The following is a 22,750-nucleotide window of genomic DNA, read 5'->3' on the forward strand; positions in this document are numbered from 1 at the left end:
GTTACAGCTCCTGGAACATTTGTACTTTTAAAAATAGACCAATTATGCAAAACATTAATGTGAATTAATGCTCTAATATTTGTTTGGTTTTGGGGTGTTTTCAACTTTGTGCAGTTCAAATAGAATGTTCCATTATGCATAAGATTGTGCTCTTCTGGGGATAGAATATTTTCAGGAGCTGATAGCACCAATTTTAAGAGCTCATGATGCTGAAGAAAAGAAATTTCAGTACTCCCTGGGGAAGTGGCCCCAGAAGAAGGGTGAAATGTAACATTCAGCCAAGATTTATTCTTGTTTTTATTCACGACTGGAATTTGTCAGGCTCAGCAGAAAAAATGCCATTAGTTTTGACAAGTGTGTGTGTCTATGGTAGGTAATCTATTTAGGAGGTGAGAAATGCTGCACCCACTTTCTGTTTTGTGGCAAAAGTCTGAAATTGACAGCATCTGTCAAAAATCATCATCCTCCACTCTTTGAAAGGGAATTGACCCTCACTTTTTCTGCATTATGCCTCCATATTACAGCATGATCCATACTGTACTAGCTGTTAACACTCAGTTAACCAGGGGACTGAAAATTATGTTGACCTGAGGTCCAGGACTTGCTACATTCAGTCTTGAAATAGTACTGAAATAGCATTGCTATATGTAGCAAATACTATAGTCTTTTGAAGAAGAAAGAGTATTTCATACCTTGTACATTATAGAAATGATACAGTAGGCCTGCTTTAAAAGTATGAGGCTTTGAAAATGATCAGAACTAGAAATGACTGTTCTTCTCCATTAGAAAACCCTTGTGAGAGATGTGTTGGAAAATACTATTGCAAATCTAATTAGTACAATGAACAAATGCTTCAGGAGCAATGAATGTTCCCAACCACTAATCCTGGTACAGGGTTAGACAGGCCCTGAGGAACCTGTCAACATTAAAATCATGTATTTGAATAGATTTTTTTCTTTCTTTTTTAGAAACTTTGTTACTTCAGAAATTGAAATTTTTATGTTTAATTAGTTTTTCCTTCAGAGCTGAAATATTTTTTCTAAACACTTCTAAAACTGGTGGAGTTCTTTTGTACATACATTGTTATACACTCATTCTCATGCACACAGAAAGGTTGCATCTCATACTCATTCATCTATACACTCATTCCCTTCCATTCCCCAAAGAAATAATAGAACCACTGTAGTTCTTGAAGGCTGAATAAGCACTGGCTTTCTGGTTTAGGGTTTTGTGTAGTCATATTTTAAATAGATTAGAAACTAAAGATATATGTAGACAGTTATCAAGATAAACATCTCAAAACATCTAGGCAGAATAATGTCAGTTTTTAAAAAGAAATATTAAAAGTTGCATTATTTTTATTTTTTAAGTGTTTTAAGGAGTTATGAACTTCCCCATCACTAGTGCTGGTGCAATGGTCAGAAAAAATCTATGGGTTAATTTATATACATGCTATAATTAAGCAAGGCTCAAATTTTGACCCTGAAATTGTTAAATGCTGCACATTGGGTTAAAATGCTACATGTGCGCTTTACTGCACAGTAGGTTAATTTGCTGCATATTAAAGCATCACTGTTTACACGTGCGCAGCAATTAGGTCTGATAATTCCATCAGGCACAAGTAGTATCTGACAACAGAGTAAATTACTGCACTTAAATGGACGTGTAGATGGCAACATGTGGATTAGTTTATTCTGGCTCAAATTGTACCAGAGTGTATTCTCACATTAATTGCACATGAAGATGTACCCTCTATGATTTTCTCTACAATTTCTGATAACATTAAATTATACCTCCTTCTCTTACCAAAACCTTAGAAATGTTAAGTTTTCATGCCCAAATTCTAGTCTTCGTAACCTTAGATCCCCAATGCCCTGATACCCATCACCAGGGATCCTGGTTTTCTCTGATAAAAAATCCCTAGTTTTTGGATTTAAAAAGTAACCCAAAATCCACATTCTTCTGTGATTAAAATGAGAGAGGTGTGTGTGTGTGTATATATATATATATACATACATTTATATATATATGGGGGGGGAGAGAGAGGGGGAGGGGAGAGAGAAGGAAAGAGGGGAGAGAGAGAGAGTAGGGTTTCATTTTGATCATGGAAATGTGGATTTTGGTGGGTTTTTTAATCTGAAAATTGGAGGGGGGGCGGTTTATCAGAGAAAACCAGGAGCCCTGTCCGTCATGATGGGTCATGGACATTTTACAAATTCTTAGCAGTTGGCAGCAGTTCCTAACAGCTCTACTTATTGCTGTTAGGCAACTTCTGATCCTAGATTTTTCCTTTGCCTTTCCAAATCTTTCATAGATTTCATAGATTTCATAGACATTAGGGCTGGAAGGGACCTCGGGAGATCATCGAGTCCAGCCCCCTGCCCAAAGGGCAGGAAGTCAGCTGGGCTCATAGGATCCCAGCAAGATAAGCATCCAATTTACTCTTGAAGGTGTTCAATGTAGGTGCTTGAACCACCTCCGCTGGCAGACTGTTCCAGACCTTGGGGGCTCGGACAGTAAAGAAATTCTTCCTTATGTCCAGCCTGAAACGGTCTTGCAGGAGTTTGTGACCGTTCGACCTCGTCATCCCATGGGGCGCTCCGGTGAACAGATGTTCCCCCAGATCCTGGTGGTCACCCCTGATAAACTTATAGGTGGCCATCAGATCACCCCTGAGCCTGCGCTTTTCCAGGCTAAAGAGTCCCGTGGCTCTCAGCCTGTCATCGTAAGATCTGTTTTCCTGACCTCTGATCATGCGCGTGGCTCTCCTCTGGACTCTCTCAAGCTTCTCCACATCCTTTTTGAATTGTGGAGCCCAAAACTGGACGCAGTACTCCAGCTGCGGCCTCACTAAGGCCGAGTACAAGGGGAGAATGACGTCCCGGGATTTGCTCGAGATACAAGGGGAGAATGACGTCCCGGGATTTTCTTTCTTCTCTATCAGATCCCTATTCAAATACGGATCCCACCCCAATGTACTATAAAGTGTATAGCAGGAAATCTGTCATATATATGGAAAATAAAACCCTTGTACACATAAACTACACTATGATAAACTAAAAAGGAAAATACAATGCCTTACATCAGCATTTAGAATACTGTACTTTCTTGAATGCCACAAACCACCAAATAAGACATATACCTTGTTTTTGGAAGGGAGAATACAGGAGGAAAGATTTGTCTGGAGTAATGGCCTGGAGCTGGCTTTTTCCTCTGTGTTAGAAAACTCTGTGTTACAAAAAGGCCACCAGCTTCTTTCTCCCTGCCAGCAAGCAGGGTACAAGGTATAGGGCAGGGGCAGGCAAATATTTTGGGCAGAGGGCCACTTACTGAGTTTTGGCAAGCTGTCAAGGGCTGCATTAGTAGCCCCACCCCTTGACAGGTGCCCTGCCCCCGGTCGCCATCTTGTGACCAGAAATCCCGCCCCCTAACCCCTGATCTTTGCCACCAGAAGTCCCTCCCTTTGCTGGGGCTGCAGCGGGGTGGGACTGGGCCAGAATTGCTGCAGTGTCTGTTTAGTTCTGCTGCTGGCTCCACCTCAGTCCTACTGCCCTTGGCTCCTGCCATCTTTGACAGGCAGCCAGGGGCAAGTAAATATTAAATTTCTAAATTTTTTAGGGGCCACATGGGCCGGATAGAATACCCTGGCAGGCTGGATCTGGTCCACGGGCTGTATTTTGACCACCCCTGCTATACTGTATACTAGGGGTGGGAAAAATATTGGCCATGGGCCAGATGTGGCTTACCAGGTCACTCTATCTGGCCATGGGGTCCCTTCAAAATTAAGAAAATTAATATTTATCTGCCCTGTCTGCCTGTCAAAGATTACAGGAGCCAAGGACAGTAGGACCCAGGGGAAGCCAGCAGGACTCACCAGCAAGGTCAGCCTGGCCCTGCCCCACCCCACCCCACCCCACCCTATCCCCCAGCTCCCTCCCATCCTTCCCCCTACAACTGGAAGTTTCTGCCTGCTGCAGCTTTCACTGCTTCCTGGCATGCCAGCCTGCATGCCAGCCACCTGGCCCCAGCTGCATCACCAAACCGAGGGAGCATGGGGATCATGCAGGTACCCCAGGGCCAAGAGTGGGAGGTGGGTGGTGTTGTGTGTGTGTGTGTGTGTGTGTGCACATGCACACATGTGTTTGTGTGCATGTGTCCCTGCAAAGAGGGGGGGGGAGAGAGAGACAGACAGAGCAGTGAGGGAGGGAGAGACTGCGTGTGTGTATGTTCATAGGGTCCCACACCCCACCCCACCTCACCATACATATGTACCCACATGCCCCTCACACTGTCATACATGCAGATCCCCACACCCCCTCACACAACCCCGCCACCCTCCCTCCACACACAGCCTCCACAAGCCCCATACCCACCTACACCCCACATATCTACACACACACCCACAAGCTCCCTCACCCCACATCCATACTCCTATCCACCCCTCACAGACACACCCACCCTCATACACCCACAGTCCCCCACAAACCTATACCAATGCCCCACACCCCCCCACAATATACAAGAATAAGACTTCATTTTAAGCTATTGTGCAATCATCTCTAAGTACATTACACAAACACATGTAAATCAGGACAAGAATATTTTTAAAAATCAAATTAATGAATGTTGTAGATGTTTAATTTTTAGAATATAATTTGGTATTTTTCTGCTTCTGAGATGGCAAAACACCTTCCTGAAAGGAGTATTTCAGAAGACAAAGGGAGAAACTTCTGGTGGCAAAGGTCAGGTGTTAGGGAGCAGGACTTCTGGTCCCAAGATGGTGATTAGAGTTTGGGGCACCCATCAAGGGGTGGGGCTACTACCCATGTGGCCCTTGATGGCTTGCCAAAACTCGGTAAGCGGCCCTCTGCCCAAAATAATTGCCCACCCCTGGGATATAGGGTTAGGGCAAGAGTACAGTCCAGTGTTAACCCTATTACAGCTCCTTTCAAATAAATACCAGTGTTGGGCAAGTGTTATCCTATAACCAGGATAAAAGGGATATGTACCTATCTCTCATGCCCTTATTATGGGATAAAACTTGCCAAGAACTTGTCAATTTGAGAGCAGCACTGATACGGAGTACACTGAATTGTATCCCCTTCCTCTCAGCCTTGCTGGCAGGGAGAAAGAAGCTGACAGCCATCCATTAGCACAGTGTCTTTATGATTCTACACCTCCATGCAGTCAAGTTCTAGCTAAGAACAATCTGCTTACCTGCTTAAGAGATGCTCCCCCATTTTGGGGGGCTGAATTTGGGTAAACAGTGTGTGTGATCTACAAGTAAAAACAGTAAAAGAAAAACATTAAGAACTAGATTTTGGCCTTCAGTACTGTCCTGTGTAAGGAGGAACTCAAGGATAAGACAATGACCAAAGAAACACAATTCTTGTCGTCCTCCACCTCTTTTCAGGAAAAAATTCTGTTGTTTTCCATTCTTCACAGCAGATGTCTTCTCAGTTGGGTGGCCTGGCTGGTGCAATGGGGCTCTGTTTAAACTGCACTCCTCTTCACTCACTCCCTATCCTCCTGCATGTTTAGAGAGGGAGCACATTAGAAGAGGATGTTACATTTTAGCATGTATAGCGAGTTATATTGCCCCTAATACCTTTGTATGACTATATACAACTGGGCACTGTGTTTTTCAAGGTCAGTTTCTGCCACCCTTACTCACATTGAGTAATACTGTGTGCTATAACTGGGCCCTTCAGTGACCTATTTACAGAATAAGTTGTTTCCTATTCATGACAAAGGATTTTGGATTTGACTCAATGGAGCACTTACTCAGATGGTGTAAATTGGTATAACTCCATTCTCTTCAACTGAAGATCTGCCCCAGTGTGAGTGTGTGATCGACTCTGGCCCCAAACTATTAAAATGCATACATTAGAGAAAGGAAGAACTATCATGTATAAAGCATATAGTCAATAAAGATATTCTAGACTATTAAACAATAAAGAATCCCTGGCAGATGTTTCTCTAGGTGACTCTTAGACTAGTGTGGGTTATGAACAGTAATCCTTTACTACAATCTAATCTTCAATACTCATACAAAGGAGCACTTTGCTGTTTTTCTATAAGCTTCCCTCAACTTGATTTTGGTTCAAGTACTTTGGCAACCCAATAACTAAACTTATATTTTGACATAAAAATCAAAGACATGTTCTTGTCTGGCTCAGTTTCTTTTCTTCTGTTCCAGCCTACATTCCACACAGAGAATAAGGCTTTTTGCATGTGTAGCTAATATGGTGTATTTTGGTAGCCTTTTGTTAGAAGCACCGAATAAGAGACCTCAGGGGTCATTTAGTACTACTCCCTGAAGTGATGCAGGATTCCCTGTTCCTAAATCCTAATTTGTTGTCTACAGCTCAGATCTGCTTATCAAAATATACTGAGTTTTAATCCAATCCTCCAAACCGTTTGCAACTAGCTCCTACCTGCTTTTGTTTTGTCTGTATATTTGATAATTAGTTTTCTATTCCTGTATCCAACTCATTAACAAAAGTGTTAAACAAGGTTGGACCTAGGAAAGACCCCCATTTAACCACACTGAAGATGATCTTGTGTCTGACATGGTTATTGTTTATATCATTTATGGTAATGATATCTGTTACATAATTACATCTAGCCCTCTGGATCCTTCTTAACTGAGCCGGCAGGGGGCCATGCTCCCAAGCCATGTGTGAACACAGCGTGCAAGCAGGCGTGCTCTGTAAGGGCATGCCGGTGCTTGCGCTAGGCAAGCACATGGAAGTAAGCCAGGAGGGAGTCTCCAGCAGAAACAGAGGAAGACTCGGAGCTCCACGGACATGGTAAGGATGCAGCAAGCTGTTGCTAGGGACCCTACCCTGGTGGCATCACTTGGCCTGGGCTCCTCTGAGGCCTCCACCCAGATGGAGGCCATGGTGGGGTTGGTGGCCCCCAGCCCCTCTGTCTGTGGGGGCTGCCTGGCAGGGGCCTTGTGGTCAAGGGCAGGAGAAGGGTCTGGGGGCTCCCTCACCTGTCCCTCTTTTAGCCACTTACTGGCCCTGGAGGAGCAGGTGAGGGAGCTTCAGGCCAAGGTCAGCAGGCTGTGGGGGATCAGGGCTGCAGAGGACAAAACTGGCAATTATTTCCATTCTCTTCAGGGTCTGAAATCAAGTGGAAAGGCCCCCCAAGTAGGATGCACTGCAGAGGCATAGCAGAAGGTACTCACCAGAACAAGGCCTGCCCAGGCTAGCGCAGTGTCAGCTCCCCAGGTACAACTGGGGGGCAGATACGAACCTTAGGGGAGGGGGCTGATGTGGATGCCTCCGGAGGAGATGAAGCCACTCCAGGCAATGCATGGACCGAGCAAGGATGGAACGCCAAGAAGAGGAGATGCAGAGTCCTGGTCATCAGAGATTCTGTCCTGAGGGGAACAGAGGGACCCATCTTTCGCCCTAATCCCATGGTACTTGAGGTCTGCTGCCTGCCTGGGGCCCAGATTTGGGATGTCACAGAGATTATTCTAGACCTTATCTGACCCTCTGACCAGTACCCCGTGGTCCTCATACATGTGAGAACAAATAATGCATCCAAGAGCAGTCCAGACCATATCATTAAGGACTACAAGGCTCTGGGGGCCAAGCTCAAGGCCAGGGGGGCACAGGTGGTATTCTCCTCTATTCTCCCAGTGAGTAGACACAGATGGCGCCATGAGGTCTGCATCGGTGAGGTCAATCAGCAGCTTCAGAGCTGGTGTTACCAGGCAGCCTTTGGGTTCTTCGACAATGACCCGCATTTCCGCGCAAGGGCCATGCTCTGGTGGGATGGGCTTCATATTTCCCCAAAAGGTAAACTTATCTTTTCTTCCAGGTTGGCTGACCTCATATGGTGGGCTTTAAACTAGTCTCACTGGGGGACAGGGCCACAGAGACACAGGAAGACACTTCACCATCAAGCCAGGTGTCTTGACACAGGAAGTACCCAGGTAAATGACAGGGGCCACGATAGACTTAGGAACAAGGGAGTGGCACGAACACCCACAGGAGGTCTTAAATGCCTCTACACTAATGCTAGAAGTACGGGGAATAAACAGGAGCAGCTTGCTCTTCAGCTAGCTATCATAAATCCAAACATAGTAGGGCTTACAGAAATTTGGTGGGATTCCACCCAAGATTGGGCAGTAGATACTAAGGGCTACAGGCTGTACAGGTGGGACAGAGCAAGGAGAAAAGGAGGGGGTGTAGCACTCTATGTCAAGGAGCAATACACATCCTCAATGAGCAAGGTGGGGTCAGAAGAGGGGCTGACTGAGGTGCTGTGGGTAAGAATACAAGGGGGTCATGGGGAAAGGGACTTAACAGTGGGTGTCTATTATAGACCACCCAACCAGGGGGAAGAGCTGGACTGGGAATTTTTAGGACAGCTTGTGGAGGCTGTCAAGTCAAGAGATGTGGTAGTTATGGGTGACCTGAACTACCCAGACATCTGCTGGGAAGAGCAGTCAGCTAGGTCTTACTGCTCACGTAGATTCCTATCTGAGATACCTAACTCAGCCAAGGTACCTCCACCTAACTCAGGAGGTGCACAGTCTCACCAGGGGAAAATGCCCTGCTGGACCTGTTCTTTGCCTCAGGCAATGACCTGGTGGGGGAATTGCAGGTTCTCAGCCACCTGGGCAATAGCGATCATCCCCCCCTGGAATTCACTATCCAGCACAGGGTGTCAAGGGCTAGCAGTAAGGCTGAAGTCCTTGACTTCAGGATGCCCAACTTCAATGACTTAAGAAGACTAGTATGAGAGGCATTGGGATCCCAAAGTTTTGGGGAGATGGGAGTCCAAGACAGGTGGTCGTTGCTCAAGGAGACAATCCTCCGAGCCCAAAAGGAGTCAGTCCCAATGCATATCAAGGGGAGTAAGGGTGCTAAAAAGCCCCCATGGCTCAGCAAGGGCATTCAGGAATGCCTGAGGACTAAAAAGGACTAAAAAGTATACATCTGATGGAAGCAAGAAGCTATTACCAACGAGGATCACTCCTCTATTGCTCAAGGCTGTAGGGTGGCTGTTAGGAAGGCCAAGGCTGAGATGGAACTGGGGCTGGTGCCAAGATTAAGGATAACAAAAAGTCCTTTTTCAAATACATAGGGAACAGTAAGAAGGCACCAGATAATGTAGGGCCCCTGCAGGACATGACTGGCAATCTGGTGACTGCTGCAAACAAAAAAATGGACCTCTTTAACAAATTCTTTGCCTCTATTTTTCTGAGCAAGGACCAGGACATCTCCCCCACCAGGAGTATAGAAGGACTCAGGGGAGGCACCACCAGGCCCAAGGTTAGGGATAACATAGTTAGGGAACTTCTAGAGGGGCTGGATGTGGTCAAATCAGCAGGTCTGGATGCTCTACATCCAAAGGTGCTGAGGGAATTGGCAGGGGCCATTGCAGGACTCCTGGCACAGCTATACAAGCACTCATGGAGCTCTGGTCAGTTGCCAGATGACTGGCAAAAGGCCAATGTGGTCCCCATTTACAAGAAAGGGAGAAAGGAGGACCCAGGTAATTATAAGCCTGTCAGTCTTACCTTGGTCCTGGGGAAGATCTTTGAGAAAATTATCAAGGAGCACATCTGCGAGGGACCAGCAGGGGAGATTTGACCCCAGTACTCTTTCCTGCCTTGGCAGGGGGTTGGACTTGATGATCTGGTCAGGTCTCTTCCGACCCTACAAACTATGAAACTATGAGATCATGCTCAGGGGGAACCAACATGGGTTCATTAAGGGAAGATCCAGTCAGACTATCCTTATTTCCTTTTACGATCAGGTCACAAAGTCCTTGGATGAAGGCATGGGAGTGGATGTCATTTTCCTGGACTTTCAGAAGGCCTTTGACACTGTCTCTCACCCCATTCTCATAAAAAAAACTAGGTGACTGAAGCATCAACGCCTACACAGTCAGATGGGTAGCTAATTGGCTGGACAGTCACACACAGAGAGTTGTGGTGGATGGGTAGTTTTCAACCGGGGGGGATGTGGGCAGTGGGGTTCCCCAGGGCTTGGTCCTCGGGCCCGTACTGTTCAACATATTTATCAACGACTTGGACGAGGAGGTAGAAAACACATTGTCCAAGTTCGCTGATGACGCCAAGATATGGGGTGAGGTGGGCATGCCAGAAGGGAGGGACAGAATCCAGCTAGGTCTGCACAGGTTACGGAGATGGGCAGATAAGAATAGGATGGAATTCAATGCAGACAAGTGCAGGGTACTGCATCCAGAGAGAAGGAACCAGCAGCATACCTATAGGCTGGGGAACATCCTTCTTGTAAGCACAGAGGTGGAAAGTGATCTTGGAGTCATTGTTGACTACAGGTTGAACATGAGCTACCAATGTGAGGAAGCTGTCAGAAAGACTAACCGCAACTTGCCATGCATCTACAGATGCATCACAAACAGGCACAGGGAGGTGATCCTCCCCCTCTATGCAGCATTGGTCAGGCCACAGTACTGCATTCAGTTTTGGGTGCCACACTTCAAGAAAAATGTGGCTAGCGTTGAGAGGGTCCAGAGGAGGGCCACTTGCATGATCAGGGAGCAGCAGGGTAGGCCATACAAGGAGAAACTAGAGGACCTGAACCCATTCAGCCTCCACAAGAGAAGGCTGAGGGGGGATCTGGTGGCTGTCTACAAAATCACCAGGGGGAATCAGCAGGGAATAGGAGGTGCCCTGTTCCCCCAGCCACCACATGGGGTAACGAAGAATAACAGCCACAAGTTGATAGACAGCAGGTTCAGGCTAGACATTAGGAGGAATTCCTTTACCGGTTAGGGTGACTAGGACCTGGAACCAACTTCCAAGGGAAGTCGTGCTCGCTCCTACCTTGGGGGTCTTTAAGAGGAGGCTGGATAGACATCTGACTGGGGTCATACAACCCCAGGATCTGTTCCTGCCCAAGGCAGGGGGTCAGACTTGCTGATCTGTTTAGGTCCCTTCCAACCCCTGCTACTATTCTACTATGATATATCTCCAACTGGCTTTTGAGAATGGCCTGTGGACTGTATCAAAAGCCTTTCTAAAATCCAAGTGTACTATGCCCACTGTATCACTCCAACTTCACTCCTTTGAGGCTAGCTTCTTTTGGTAACACTTATGAAACACTTTTGAGTCATGCTTTGTCATCTTCAGGCAGTTTTTATTTTAAATATTTTTTTAAAATATTTAAAAAATATTAAGTAAAGCAGATAGACTTGCTTTAGAATTTCTCAATTTGAAAGCAACCAAATGATGTTAGCACAAAAAAACCAGCTAAAAAGAAGCAAATTTGAAATGTGAGTATAAAGGATAGGTGTTTTTACTGTGCATAATGCAGTAGTTAGCATAAGTATATCTAGCGTAATGAAGAAAAGCATGCTTACTGTCCAGACAGATGCACTTCATACCCAAGAAAAAATATAGCTGTAACACCTGTAGTTGAAGCAATACTACTTAGCTCAAAAATTACACTGAAAAGTCTTGCAGCATCAGGCTTCCTCACAAGATTTTTTATCCAGAACAGAAATATTTTGAAAATAACATTTTTTTAGAATATCTGTTCTTTCAGGAGGGAGAGAGTTCACTTCTGAATTCTGGTTTATTTGTCTGTGGGTACTATATGAGTGTGAGTATTAACCTGAGTGTCCTGAACAAAGTTATATTTAGATAATTATAGTTTTCAACCTGGAATTTCCTTTTCAGTGGGATACAGTATTTTTCTTTGCTTCTTATCCTAAACTGTAATTTAACAATGTCGTGGGCTGTTAGACAGCCTTCTTTCAGTTCAATAGATCTCTTTGGATCCCTTATCTGCTGTATTCCACAAGGATCTTGTAGTGTTTAATTAGGTAGTATTTATAAATTTATTTTGTATCCCTGGATTAATCCATGCAAATTGCTTTGGTATTTTGGAGCTACAGAAGCACAAAGAATTATTAAAATATTTTATTATGGAATGTTCCCAGAGCACTGATTTTTGTTTGACAAGTCTTACTAGTGCTTTAAAAGGAATGCAGCTGCTGTTGTTCATCCACAAGTATTTTAAAATTAGATTTTTTTGTAAATGTGCATTTGAATAAAACATAATGCAACATTCAATGTAACACTAATAATATATTCTGTAATCCTCACTCATGTAAAGCAGTAGGTACTTACATGAATGGCCCTAATGAACAAAATGCAGCTACTTGCATGAGTAGGCATTCTCATTGTGAGTAACACAACAATGACAGCAGAATCTGGACTTAAGCTGAAAAAATCAGTCAATGCAGCCTCTTTCATTGTGGAATTGTCCCTTGCATTCCTCTAATCTCACGTGTTTGGGTTTTTTCACTTCCCCACAGTCCAAGTTGTTTCTCCAAATACATACAGCTGCATCTTTCCTATTTTACCTTATCTGCTGTCCAAGAAGATCAGCAGTAGCTTCAGAAAATGTTTAAATTTCCTAAACGAATCATCATAAACTGGAAGAAGGCTAAGGTGTTTATACATTGTTAAAGATGCCAATACTTTTAATTTATCATTCGTGTTTTAATTTGGATTTACTAATTGAAAGAATAAGCAAACAACGTGCTCGTCTTCCTTATGTTTCTGTGAATCGATGAACAGAAAAATGATTAGGTAGGGACATTTTTATTGATTTTAAAATAGGTTTTACAATGACGAGTAATTATTTCTGTAGGTTTAACAATTAATCATATGTGTTCATATAGAGTAAGTAATTATAATATTGTCTAGATTTGCAATGGTATTATGGAACTTTGGTAGAAAATAGTGTTGTAAAATACATGGTATTTAAATAACTTGCCCATGTCCCCCTGGAAATCATGAGACATGAGGACAAAAGGCCTAGTAAAGCAAAGACAAGCAATACCTAGCACAAGGTATTTGCAAAGGAGTCTTCAGCTCAGCAATTAGGTTTCTTGTTTCGTGTGACACGCTCTGAGTGTATGAAGCTTCAGGGTCCAAGGCAAAGAGCACCCTCTTCTCTCAGGTTTAGCCAGAGGTGGGAAGATGTTTACATTGATCACTGCAGGGAGAAAGAGGGTGCAAGTCTTACTGGTCACGTCAGATAAAATGGTACACACATCTTATTTCCCAGTCTCATAATGTGACTGCAACACAGGTCAGTTTGAAGGACATGGGGACACGGAGAGTCTGTGTGAGGCTGACCAGTCAGAAAGCGATAGCAAGGGACTCTAAGAAGAGCTAAATTGTGGGGTGATAGCCATGATGGTCCAGGAATGATGCCAAAGACAGGGCTTTTTAGTGCAGTCTCTTTTATGTGACCAGCTGGGGTTGGGATAGAGTTATAGAAGTGTGATGGACTTACTGATAACAGCCAGGCATGTCTGGGCCCAAAGAATCTCCAGTGTGCTTGGTGGAGCCCTTCCACCAATAAGATAATGACAGGGAGGGATTTGCCCTGCCCCTACCCGTGGTAAGGTGAGGCAAAGAGCCCCAGACCTGGTTTAAGCCTGCACTCTGCAGGTCCAGCAGAATTTAAGGGGGGCAGAGCCTCCAAAGAATAAAAGGAGCTGTGTGCCCAGCACATGACAGATGCATCTGGGGATGGAGAAGGGAGTGGGGCAGAAGAGCTAGAAAGTGCTGCTCAGCAGGCAAAGCCCACGCCCAGAAGAGCCCCAAAGATTCCCCATGCCAGTCCAACACTCCAGTCCCAGCCGGTGTGCGGCGTGGTGTACGGGGCCCAGACTCTGGGAGGTGCTCAAGGCAGCTCGGGTCTACAACCCCGGCAGGCAGCCAGGAGCACACAGTGCATGGAGCCAGAACCCTGGGAGCTATTCTAGGTGGCCTGGGTCCCAATCCCCCCGGCAAGTAGCCAGGCTTTTCTGTGCATGGATGGTGCACAGTGGGTCTGAGGCCCTGGGAGCCTTTTGAGATGGCTCAATGTAGGCTTCCCCGCACAGCGGGTCTCCAAGACCCTTGGAGCCAAGACCCTTGGAGCCATCTGAGGTGGCTCCCGTCTGCTGCTGCTGGCATGGGGCCAGTGGCTTGGTGCAGATAACATTGCACAGAGGGTCCGGGAGCAGACTGAGCCCTGGTGCTGCAGCAGGCGGCCCAGGCTTCCAACCCCTATCAGAAGGTCGAGCTCCCCGGTGCAGGCATAGGTGCCCAGGGCCCCAGCAAGCAGCAGTCCATGGGGAGCCATTGGCCCTGGAGTCCTCGCAAGTGAGGAGCAATGGACCAAAGGGATGCCGTGATTTACCCAGGGAAAAGGGTCTTTTCCACAGGGGAGCGAACACCCCAGCCAGGCCCTCCCAGGTGAGCTATTTGGGGAGTGCATCCCTGCCAGGGCCCCAAGATCTGCCTGTGGCCTTGGGGTTTAAGGAGTTAAGTTTAGCCTGAGGCCGAAGCATCTTATATTGTGTGATATTTTGTAATATTGTACTTTGTATTTTGTGTACTTCTATATTTGCGTATTGGTAGTTTAAGAGTCTGTAACCCTGCCTGGGGGATCCTCTGGGATGCCTTGCTATCACTTACTGTGTTTACCTGTTACTTACCTGAAACCCCAGTGGTGTTGACCCATTGTAGAGAATAAGGTTTATAGTTTTATCTAGATCTGAAAATATACTGCTATAGATCTGTACATATGGTTATATTTATGTTTCTCCACTTATGTAAGTAATAATACATTTGTACATAGGTTAAGTTCCAGATTGCCCTGGCCTGGCTTTGTTTGGGACAGAGGGAAACTGTGAGTAGTCTGCAGTTTGGTCCACAGCACCCCTGCCAGCTAGCAATCCCCTTCAATTGGAGAAGCGAGTACAAACTGTGTACACAAACTTTCAAATACAAGACATTCTTCCTCAGGCCGAAATCCCCACGTAACAGGGGGAAGTGGGTGGACATAGGGCCTGTCTGTGCCAACAGCCCCTCTCTTCCCAGCATGGTGATTGGGGGCTGGCTCTACCCATGTCAGAGCAAGGTGCCCTCCTCCTCACTAAACGTGTGTGCGCGCGTGTAGGGTCAGACGCAGCCCTCCTCAGAGAGGGAGCGAGCGGACACGTTTCACTCCACACGTGCAGCCGCCTCCAGCACACGCGTCCCGAGCTCTCACTCGTGCCCGGCGCAGCCCCGCCCCCTGGGGCGCTCGGCTCGCGGTGACGTAGCGGCGCGGGTGGGGGAGGGGAGCGCGCTCGTCCGCGCTCGAGTGTTTTGGTCCCTCCTAGGCCGTCATCCGGCTTTTCGCGGCCCTGTCATGGCGGAGGCGGGGGCTTCGTCCGAGAGGCTGCGCTATGTCGAGTACGGCGGCAGGGGCCGCGCAGGGGAGCCCGACCTGGATCGCGGGCTGGTGAGTGACGCACGGCCCTGCCCGGGCTCGGAGGGGCTTGGGTAGCCAGCCAGTGCTGGGGGCGGGCTGGAGACAAGCGCGAGGGCCGGGGCGCAGCCGGTTCCCGACCGGATGGGAGCTCCCGCCCGCGCCCCACTTCAGCCTGGGAAAAGCCGCTCGTTTCGCTGCAGGGCGGTGCTGCCCGGCCCGCGGTACGGTCATTTCACCTCTTTTAGGATGTGCCATCAATAATAGCACAAGTGCTCAAGATGTAGGATCGTTTTTGAGGCAGCATACATGAGACCCAGGTCAGTCTCTCAGAGAGTTTTAACCTACTTTGGGGCTTTTAAAAAAATTAACATACTTCGTATTCCAGGTCAAATCGGCTCCAGATCGTAGGGATGGAACAGAAGTCAATGGGCATTTTATACACAGACCTTTTTGTCCTACAATGCGCTGGATATCTGGTGGGTTGGAGCAGCCCTTATTACTCGTGTCTGCTCCGCACACGAGCTCACGCACCGCGCTGCTTCGTGTGAGGTTGTATAAGCGGTGAAATGTGAGCCAGCACCCAGAAAATGGCAGTGGCGCGCTTTTGAACTAAAACGTCTCTGATGTGTTTTAGTTCCACAGTGCGCCACCGCCACTGTCAGCACTTTGCTGCTTGTACGACTGCATGTGCCGCAGCTCTGGGGACTTTTAAAAGCGCCCAGGGCTGTGGCACAGCCATGTGTACAAGTGCCCTGTGGTTCCAAAAATCATATTAGTTGAGCAGACAGAACTCAGTTGTTCTAAACACCATGGGGGCTGTTCTCAATAATCTTCCGAGGTCTCTTCCAGCCCTAATGTCCATAATGTATATGAAACCACGTGTGGTACTACAGCCAGCCAGCATCCTCCATCCCAGGCTCTCACCCTGGGACTTCAGATGCTCCCAAATCCATTGGCAGGCATCCTCTGGAGGTCCCTTCTGGCCCTAGTTCTACAGGACGGTGACTGTGATGTGCTGAGAACCTGGGATATTCATAACAGTGCACTGGGCTGCATTAGTAGGAGCGTTGCCAGCAGGTCGAGGGAAGTGATTGCTCCCCTCTGTTCGGCACTGGTGAGGCCACATCTGGAGTACTGTATTGTTTTGGGCCCCGCTATAGAAAGGATGTGGACAAATTGGAGAGAGTCCAGCAGAGGGCAACTAAAATGATTCAGGGGCTGGGGCACCTGACATCCGAGGAGGGCTGAAGGAACTGGGCTTATTTAGTCTGCATAAGAGAAGACTCAGAGGAGAGCTTTTAACTATGTGGGGGAGGGGGAGGTTCCAAAGAGAATGGAGCTAGACTGGTCTCAGTGGTGGCAGATGACAGAACAAGGAGCCATGGTCTCAAGTTCCAGCAAGGGATGTTTAGGTTAGATATTGGGAAAAAGTTTCTCACTAGGAGGGTAGGAAAGCACTGGGACAGGTTACCCAGAGAGATGGTGGAATCTCCATCCTTGCAGATTTTTAAGACCCAGCTAGAGAAAGCCTTGACTGGGATGATCTAGTTGGGGATAGTCCTGTTTCAAGGAGGGGATTAGGCTAGATGACCTCCTGAGGTCCCTTCCAACCCTCATTTCCTATGATTTCCAGGGTAGCAGGGCAGCCAGTGGTGCCTCCAGATCCCTATGAATGCTCCCACTCTGTGCACTTATTTTGAAACTCTGACCTTCACTCCCATCCCTGTTTTACCTTATTTGTTCCAAGCAATCAGGGATGTGTTCTTAGTGGCCCCCCTCATGAAGGGGACTTATAGCACTGCTTGGTGGGCTTTGGCCCAAGTTCTGGGTTGGCACCTCAAAAGCCAGGCCCTTTGAAGAGTGGACAAGGTGCAGGAACATAAGCAGAGAAAGACAGACCGTTCTTGAGTGTGTCCCTGGCCTCGCCAGTCCCCCAGGTCCACTGCCTGACCCCTCTGCAAGAAGGTCACCACTGTCATAGATCAACCTGGTTTTGAACTTGGGTGCTATTCAAGTCACAGAAGATACAGTGTGGGGAAGGAGTTTGTGTGGCTGGAGTCATCCCTGTTTGTGTGTTTTTGGTCCTTCCTTGCACACCATCCAACCCAGGAGGGAGCCTTGAGGCCATTGAGCCTGAAAAGGTAGAGAGCCACTGAAGTAAACAGGTGTCAAGCTTAAAACAAGCCAAAGAAAGTTTTTTTTTTCACATAGCATGACATTGAAGCATGGAACTCATTGCCACCAGATATTGTGGCAGCTGCCAGTTTAGCCAAATTCAGGAAGGGATGGGACAAATTCTTGGAGAGATTCTTGGGGGAAAGTTGCTTCAATTGCTAGTGAGTGTGGTAGTTAGGGATTCAGCCTCTGAATTAGAACTTCCTAGACCTATAAGCCCCCCTTGATGCGGGGGCCACTAAGGGCACATCACTGATTGCTTGAAGCAACTAAAGGACGAAATAGGGATTGGAGCAGAAGTCAGCAGTTCAAAATGAGTGTGCAGAGGGGAGGGCACCAAGCAGAGCACACAAGGGCTTGGATGCCCTTAAATGCATCCAAGGAGCCAGTGGACTGTATGAAACAGGCCTGTTTGTTGTGCCACTTAGCCCATCATGGGAAACGATGAACTTCCCTTAAGGGAGGCTACTGAGGACACATTAACTAAATACGTGGGACAACAAAAACAGGAACGGGGGTGAGGTCATAGGTTAATAATTAGGGCTTCAGAAGTGGACACCAAACAGAGCACACCGGACAGTGCCCACTGACCCTCAAACTCATCCAAGGAGCCAGGATACTGGGCCAGATGATGCAGGTCTATTTGATGTACCTTGACACGATCATGGGCTGTTGCCCATCACGGGAACTGTAAGCCTCCCTGAATAAGGGAGGCCACTGGGGACACATCAACAACAAAAAAGAAAATAGGAATGGGAGTGAGGTCATAGGTTAAAAAGTAGGGCATCGGAAGGGGACACCAAATGGAACACATTGGTCAGCACCTACTGGCCCTCAAACGCATCCAAGGAGCCAGGATACTGGGCCAGATGAACTTATGGTCTGACTCAGTAAGTGGCAATTCTTGTATTCGAATATGCCCTCTCATCTTTTGCTCCTATCATTTTTTATTTATGGAGGGAATACATTTTCTTATAATAAAGAGGAGAGTATTTTTTTTAAATTACTTTTCAGTGAAAGAGGCAAGGATTTCTTAGGGTGATGGTTTTGTTGGACCAGGTTAATATAACTTATTTATTCATCCATTGTTACAGGCTAAAATTAAATTAGCTTATTTTTCCCAACTCTTCATTTTGTGGTTTAGATAGTTTGAATGTAGTAAACATCACTGTTTGGTTGTTTTTTGTGTAAGCGTAAAGCTTTGTACTGCCTGGCAGTGGTATCAGAAGTTCTTAGTGAACTTAATGGGCATGCTCACACCACCTGCCCTGTTGAGCCCAGAAAATGAACCCCGACTTAACTCCCACTAACTGCAAGACCAGGTACTCAGTCTCAAGAGCCTAATTTTCTCCTGAACTTTATTCTTTAACTAGAGTCTCCCCTCAGCTGAGATTCTACATTTTTTCCTGGGTTTTGACTTGCACTATCAGTGCCCTCCTGTCAAAGGGATACAGAAGTCAAAATGTAATCTTTAATGGAGCTGGAAATTAGGACCCTAAACTGTCAAGGAGCCATCAAGGACTTGAGTAATAGCTTAATATCCTTGTGGGTAGCTGCATTTTGTACCAGATGCAACCTGGGAACTTTTTTCATATTTAAAATTCAGATATACTAAAATGTGGTAGTCCAGCCTGGAGGTCACAATGTCTAGATCCTCATGGGGGAGCAGCTTCTTAGACAGTAAGAGGTTTAAGATGACTTTTAGACACATGTTACCAGATCATCTAAGCTTCTAAATCTAGTGCTTTTTATATAGATGCTGAAGAGAAAAAGAGATAAAAAAGAGTCCTATGGGACTCCATAGGTGAGGCCCTGCAGAGAGGAAGATGTAGTTGTCACCACTCTCAAGAGTGCTGTTGAAGAGGAGCAGCTGTAAGGCCGTGCTACCTACTTTTATTGTGTCATGTTGGTAGCTAGTAAGGCCTTGTAGGGTACTGTACCAGAGAGATCCAGCGTTCTGAATATTGTGTGTATGCCCCTTTAGGAGCCATTAGGACTACCTCTGTAAACCCTGGTGTAAAGCATGCAGAATGTCATCTAGCTCCATATTATTTCAAAATTTTAGAGTTACCACTGTCTCTAATTCTAGAGTTATCACTGGGTAATAATTTGGGAGTTATTTAAGGTTGAATGGGGACTTGAGGACAAAGCCAGTTTTTGACTTTTCAAGGAGTTTAACAGAGGTGCTTTCCAAGAAAGGTACTTTATCAATCAGCAGGGATCCTGGTTTTCTGATAAAAAAATTCTCTTTTCAGATAGAAAAAAGTAACCCAAAATCCACATTTTTCCATGATTTAAATGAAACATCACTATATATAGGTCTTTATATTAGTGGTATTTCACTTCAATCATGGAAAAATGTGGATTTTGGGTTACTTAATCTGAAAATTGGAGGGGGTTATCAGAGAAAACCAGGATCCCTGTCAATCAGTTCCATTCGTTTTGGTGTGAAAGAAGCATACAAACATTAACAGTCTCTAAATAGGCAAGTGGGATTGTGAAACTATAAGAATTAGCATCGGAATTTAGAGGGTGCTTGAAATTATTTGTTTGCTTTTTGAAGCCTGTTGTATTCATAGGAATCTTAAATTGAGAAGAGACTTTCCCCTCTCTTCCCCATCATCAAGTATGATCCTCTGCTGTCACAAGCACCCACATCATATAATTCCACCCATAAATTTATCAATTTCTAATTTAAATTAATTAGGTTGCTCACCCATCACTTTTTTAGAAAAAGCTCTTCTAGAAATTCTCTCCTCTGATGGTTAGAAACCTTCTAATGTCCAGCCTAATTCATTCATTCCAAGATGATGTTCTTTTAACTTTTTTTAATAATTCAAGAATAGAATAATAATTTATACTTATGTTCAATTAGCTGGATTAAGATGATTTGGATTATACAAAAGTTACAAACTAGACTTTAATTTAGCAAAGAATTTAGGGCACATGGCTTCAATTTAAGCCAGTATTGTTTGTCTGTCAAAAAACAGGAAAAAGTGAGAGCTGCTTTTGGTTCTTGTTCCATTACATTGACACAAATTTGCCGTATGGGTTAATGGAACACTTCAAATGTAGTTGCATTTAAAGCCTGTATTTTATAAACTTATTTTTGAAAATGGAAACTTGTATGTATGCACACCACTGAAAATTGGTCCTTTATTGCTTTTCCACTGTGCTGCATGCAAAATTATTTTGAAACAATGAGAGTAAAAAATAGGTATAGTTGTGCTAGTCTAACACACGTGTACTTTTTTCTGTCTCTGCTGGTGAGTTGCTTTCCCTCTAGCTTATCCAACAAATCATGATGGATACAGAATTAACATCTGGAGTGACTGTTCATTCTTCTGAAGATTGCATGTTCAGTGATCTAGTCTTTCATTGTTGTGCATAGATGTCAATTCAGCTTGGATTATATGGAAAAATATAAAGTTGCTGATTTAGATAGTGTATTTTTATAGCCCAGAATCTTCAGTTTAGCAGTATACATATTGCATATATAAAAGGAAACCAAGGACTAAAGTAACAAATTAATTTATGGAAGATTTCAACGATATACTTCCTTTATTTACTTGAACCACTTCAACAGAATTACTTCCTAATTTTAATAACTAAATTACTAGGGCTGTACGAAATGCCTGTGTTTTGTTTTGTTTTGTATTTGGCGTTTCAGAGGGACAGTGGTTCATTTAGGTGTTTCAGTTCACTGTCCCATTTCGTTTCCGCCAAAACAGTTTCAGACCTGTCTAGGAATTTCAGCAGTGTTTCGGCCATAGGCTATAATAGGGAATCACAAAACTGCCTATAACTTTGTTATTTCTTGCCTGTTTTGGATGAAACTTTTGCCCCTTCTTAAGGCTAAGAAGCCTGCCAAGTTTCAAGGAGATAGGTGCAGAGGTTTCTAGGAAACTGCACCACAAACTGTTCAAAGCAAAACTGGTATCACTTGCCGGCAGCAAGACCCCGGGAAGAGTCTGGCATAGCCCCGCAGCCTTCCCCAGGAGGTGCAGACCCCTGGAACTGCGTGTGGGATGACAGCAGGCTGCCGCTGCTGGCTGGGCCTAGCATTAGCACTGGGTTCTTCACGGTGCTTGGCGTGGGCTGTGCCAGGCAGATTCAGGTGCTGGCTGTAGCCCCAGCCAGCAGCAGCAGCAGCAGCATGCTGTCATCTGCGTGCTCTGCACCTAGTGAGTGCGGAGCTTTAAAAAAACCCCCCAAAACCCTGCCTCACCAGCTCTGGCAGTGGCAATTGGGGCCTCTGAGGGCTCATGGCAGAGCCCCACCCCATGCAACCCAGGGCAGTGAGGGGCAGTGGGGATTGCCCCCCTTGCGTGGCACCCACACCATCGCAAATGTGCAGCGTAGATCGGCAGAGCACTGTGCGCTGCCTGGAAGCTGGGGTGGCTCTACCTGTCAGCAGCAGCTCCTGGTTTGATTTCCCAACGCTCTTATCATTTACCAGCTCTTCCCAGGGGGCACATATCTACGTGCAGGGTTTCAGCAGGATGCTGCTGCTGGCTGGAGAAATATCCCAGAGCTGCTGCCATCACCAGCTGGAAGGAGCAGCCTGCTGTCACCCGCATCATCTGGGGACCCAGGCACCCCAGAAAGAGCTGGGGAAAGTGATCAGAGAGCTGGGGGAAAGATTGGGGAGCTGGGGAATTGAAACTGGTTCAGTTCCCCAACACTGGGATTGGAAGGGACCTCGGGGACAGATCATTGTCCCTGGCCACCAGCTACAGATGTCATAGATTTCATAGACATCAGGGCTGGAAGGGACCTCGGGAGATCATCGAGTCCAGCCCCCTTCCCAAAGGGCAGGAAGTCAGCTGGGGTCGTAGGATCCCAGCAAGATAAGCATCCAATTTACTCTTGAAGGTGTTCAATGTAGGTGCTTGAACCACCTCCGCTGGCAGACTGTTCCAGACCTTGGGGGCTCGGACAGTAAAGAAATTCTTCCTTATGTCCAGCCTGAAACGGTCTTGCAGGAGTTTGTGACCGTTCGACCTCGTCATCCCTTGGGGCGCTCTGGTGAACAAACGTTCCCCTAGATCCTGGTGGTCACCCTTGATAAACTTATAGGTGGCCATCAGATCACCCCTGAGCCTGCGCTTTTCCAGGCTAAAGAGTCCCATGGCTCTCAGCCTGTCATCGTAAGATATGTTTTCCTGACCCCTGGTTATGCGCATGGCTCTTCTCTGGACTCTCTCAAACTTCTCCACATCCTTTTCGAATTGTGGAGCCCAAAACTGGACGCAGTACTCCAGCTGCGGCCTCACCAAGGCCGAGTACAAGGGGAGAAT

General features: G+C 46.2%; 1 protein-coding gene across 4 annotated transcripts in view; it reads left to right on the forward strand.

Annotated features, from left to right (window-relative positions):
* The first annotated feature begins 14,984 nt into the window (after positions 1–14,984).
* The window catches only part of DNAJC15 (DnaJ heat shock protein family (Hsp40) member C15), a 103,947-nt gene continuing 96,181 nt past the window's right edge, over positions 14,985–22,750 (forward strand). For 2 of the 4 annotated variants that reach the window (XM_090025337.1, XM_090025344.1), the window contains exon 1: positions 14,985–15,305. In XM_090025337.1, coding sequence (XP_089881463.1) covers positions 15,213–15,305 — 93 coding nt within the window. In that variant the 5' untranslated portion in view covers positions 14,985–15,212. Of the gene's footprint in view, positions 15,306–15,413; positions 15,593–22,750 lie in introns of those variants that run through there. The other 2 variants (XM_090025327.1, XM_090025354.1) reach the window with 2 other exon arrangements.

This window comes from Crocodylus siamensis, chromosome 1 (genome assembly GCF_052110815.1).
Source record: "Crocodylus siamensis isolate JL-2025a chromosome 1, ASM5211081v1, whole genome shotgun sequence".
Taxonomy (NCBI): domain Eukaryota; kingdom Metazoa; phylum Chordata; order Crocodylia; family Crocodylidae; genus Crocodylus; species Crocodylus siamensis.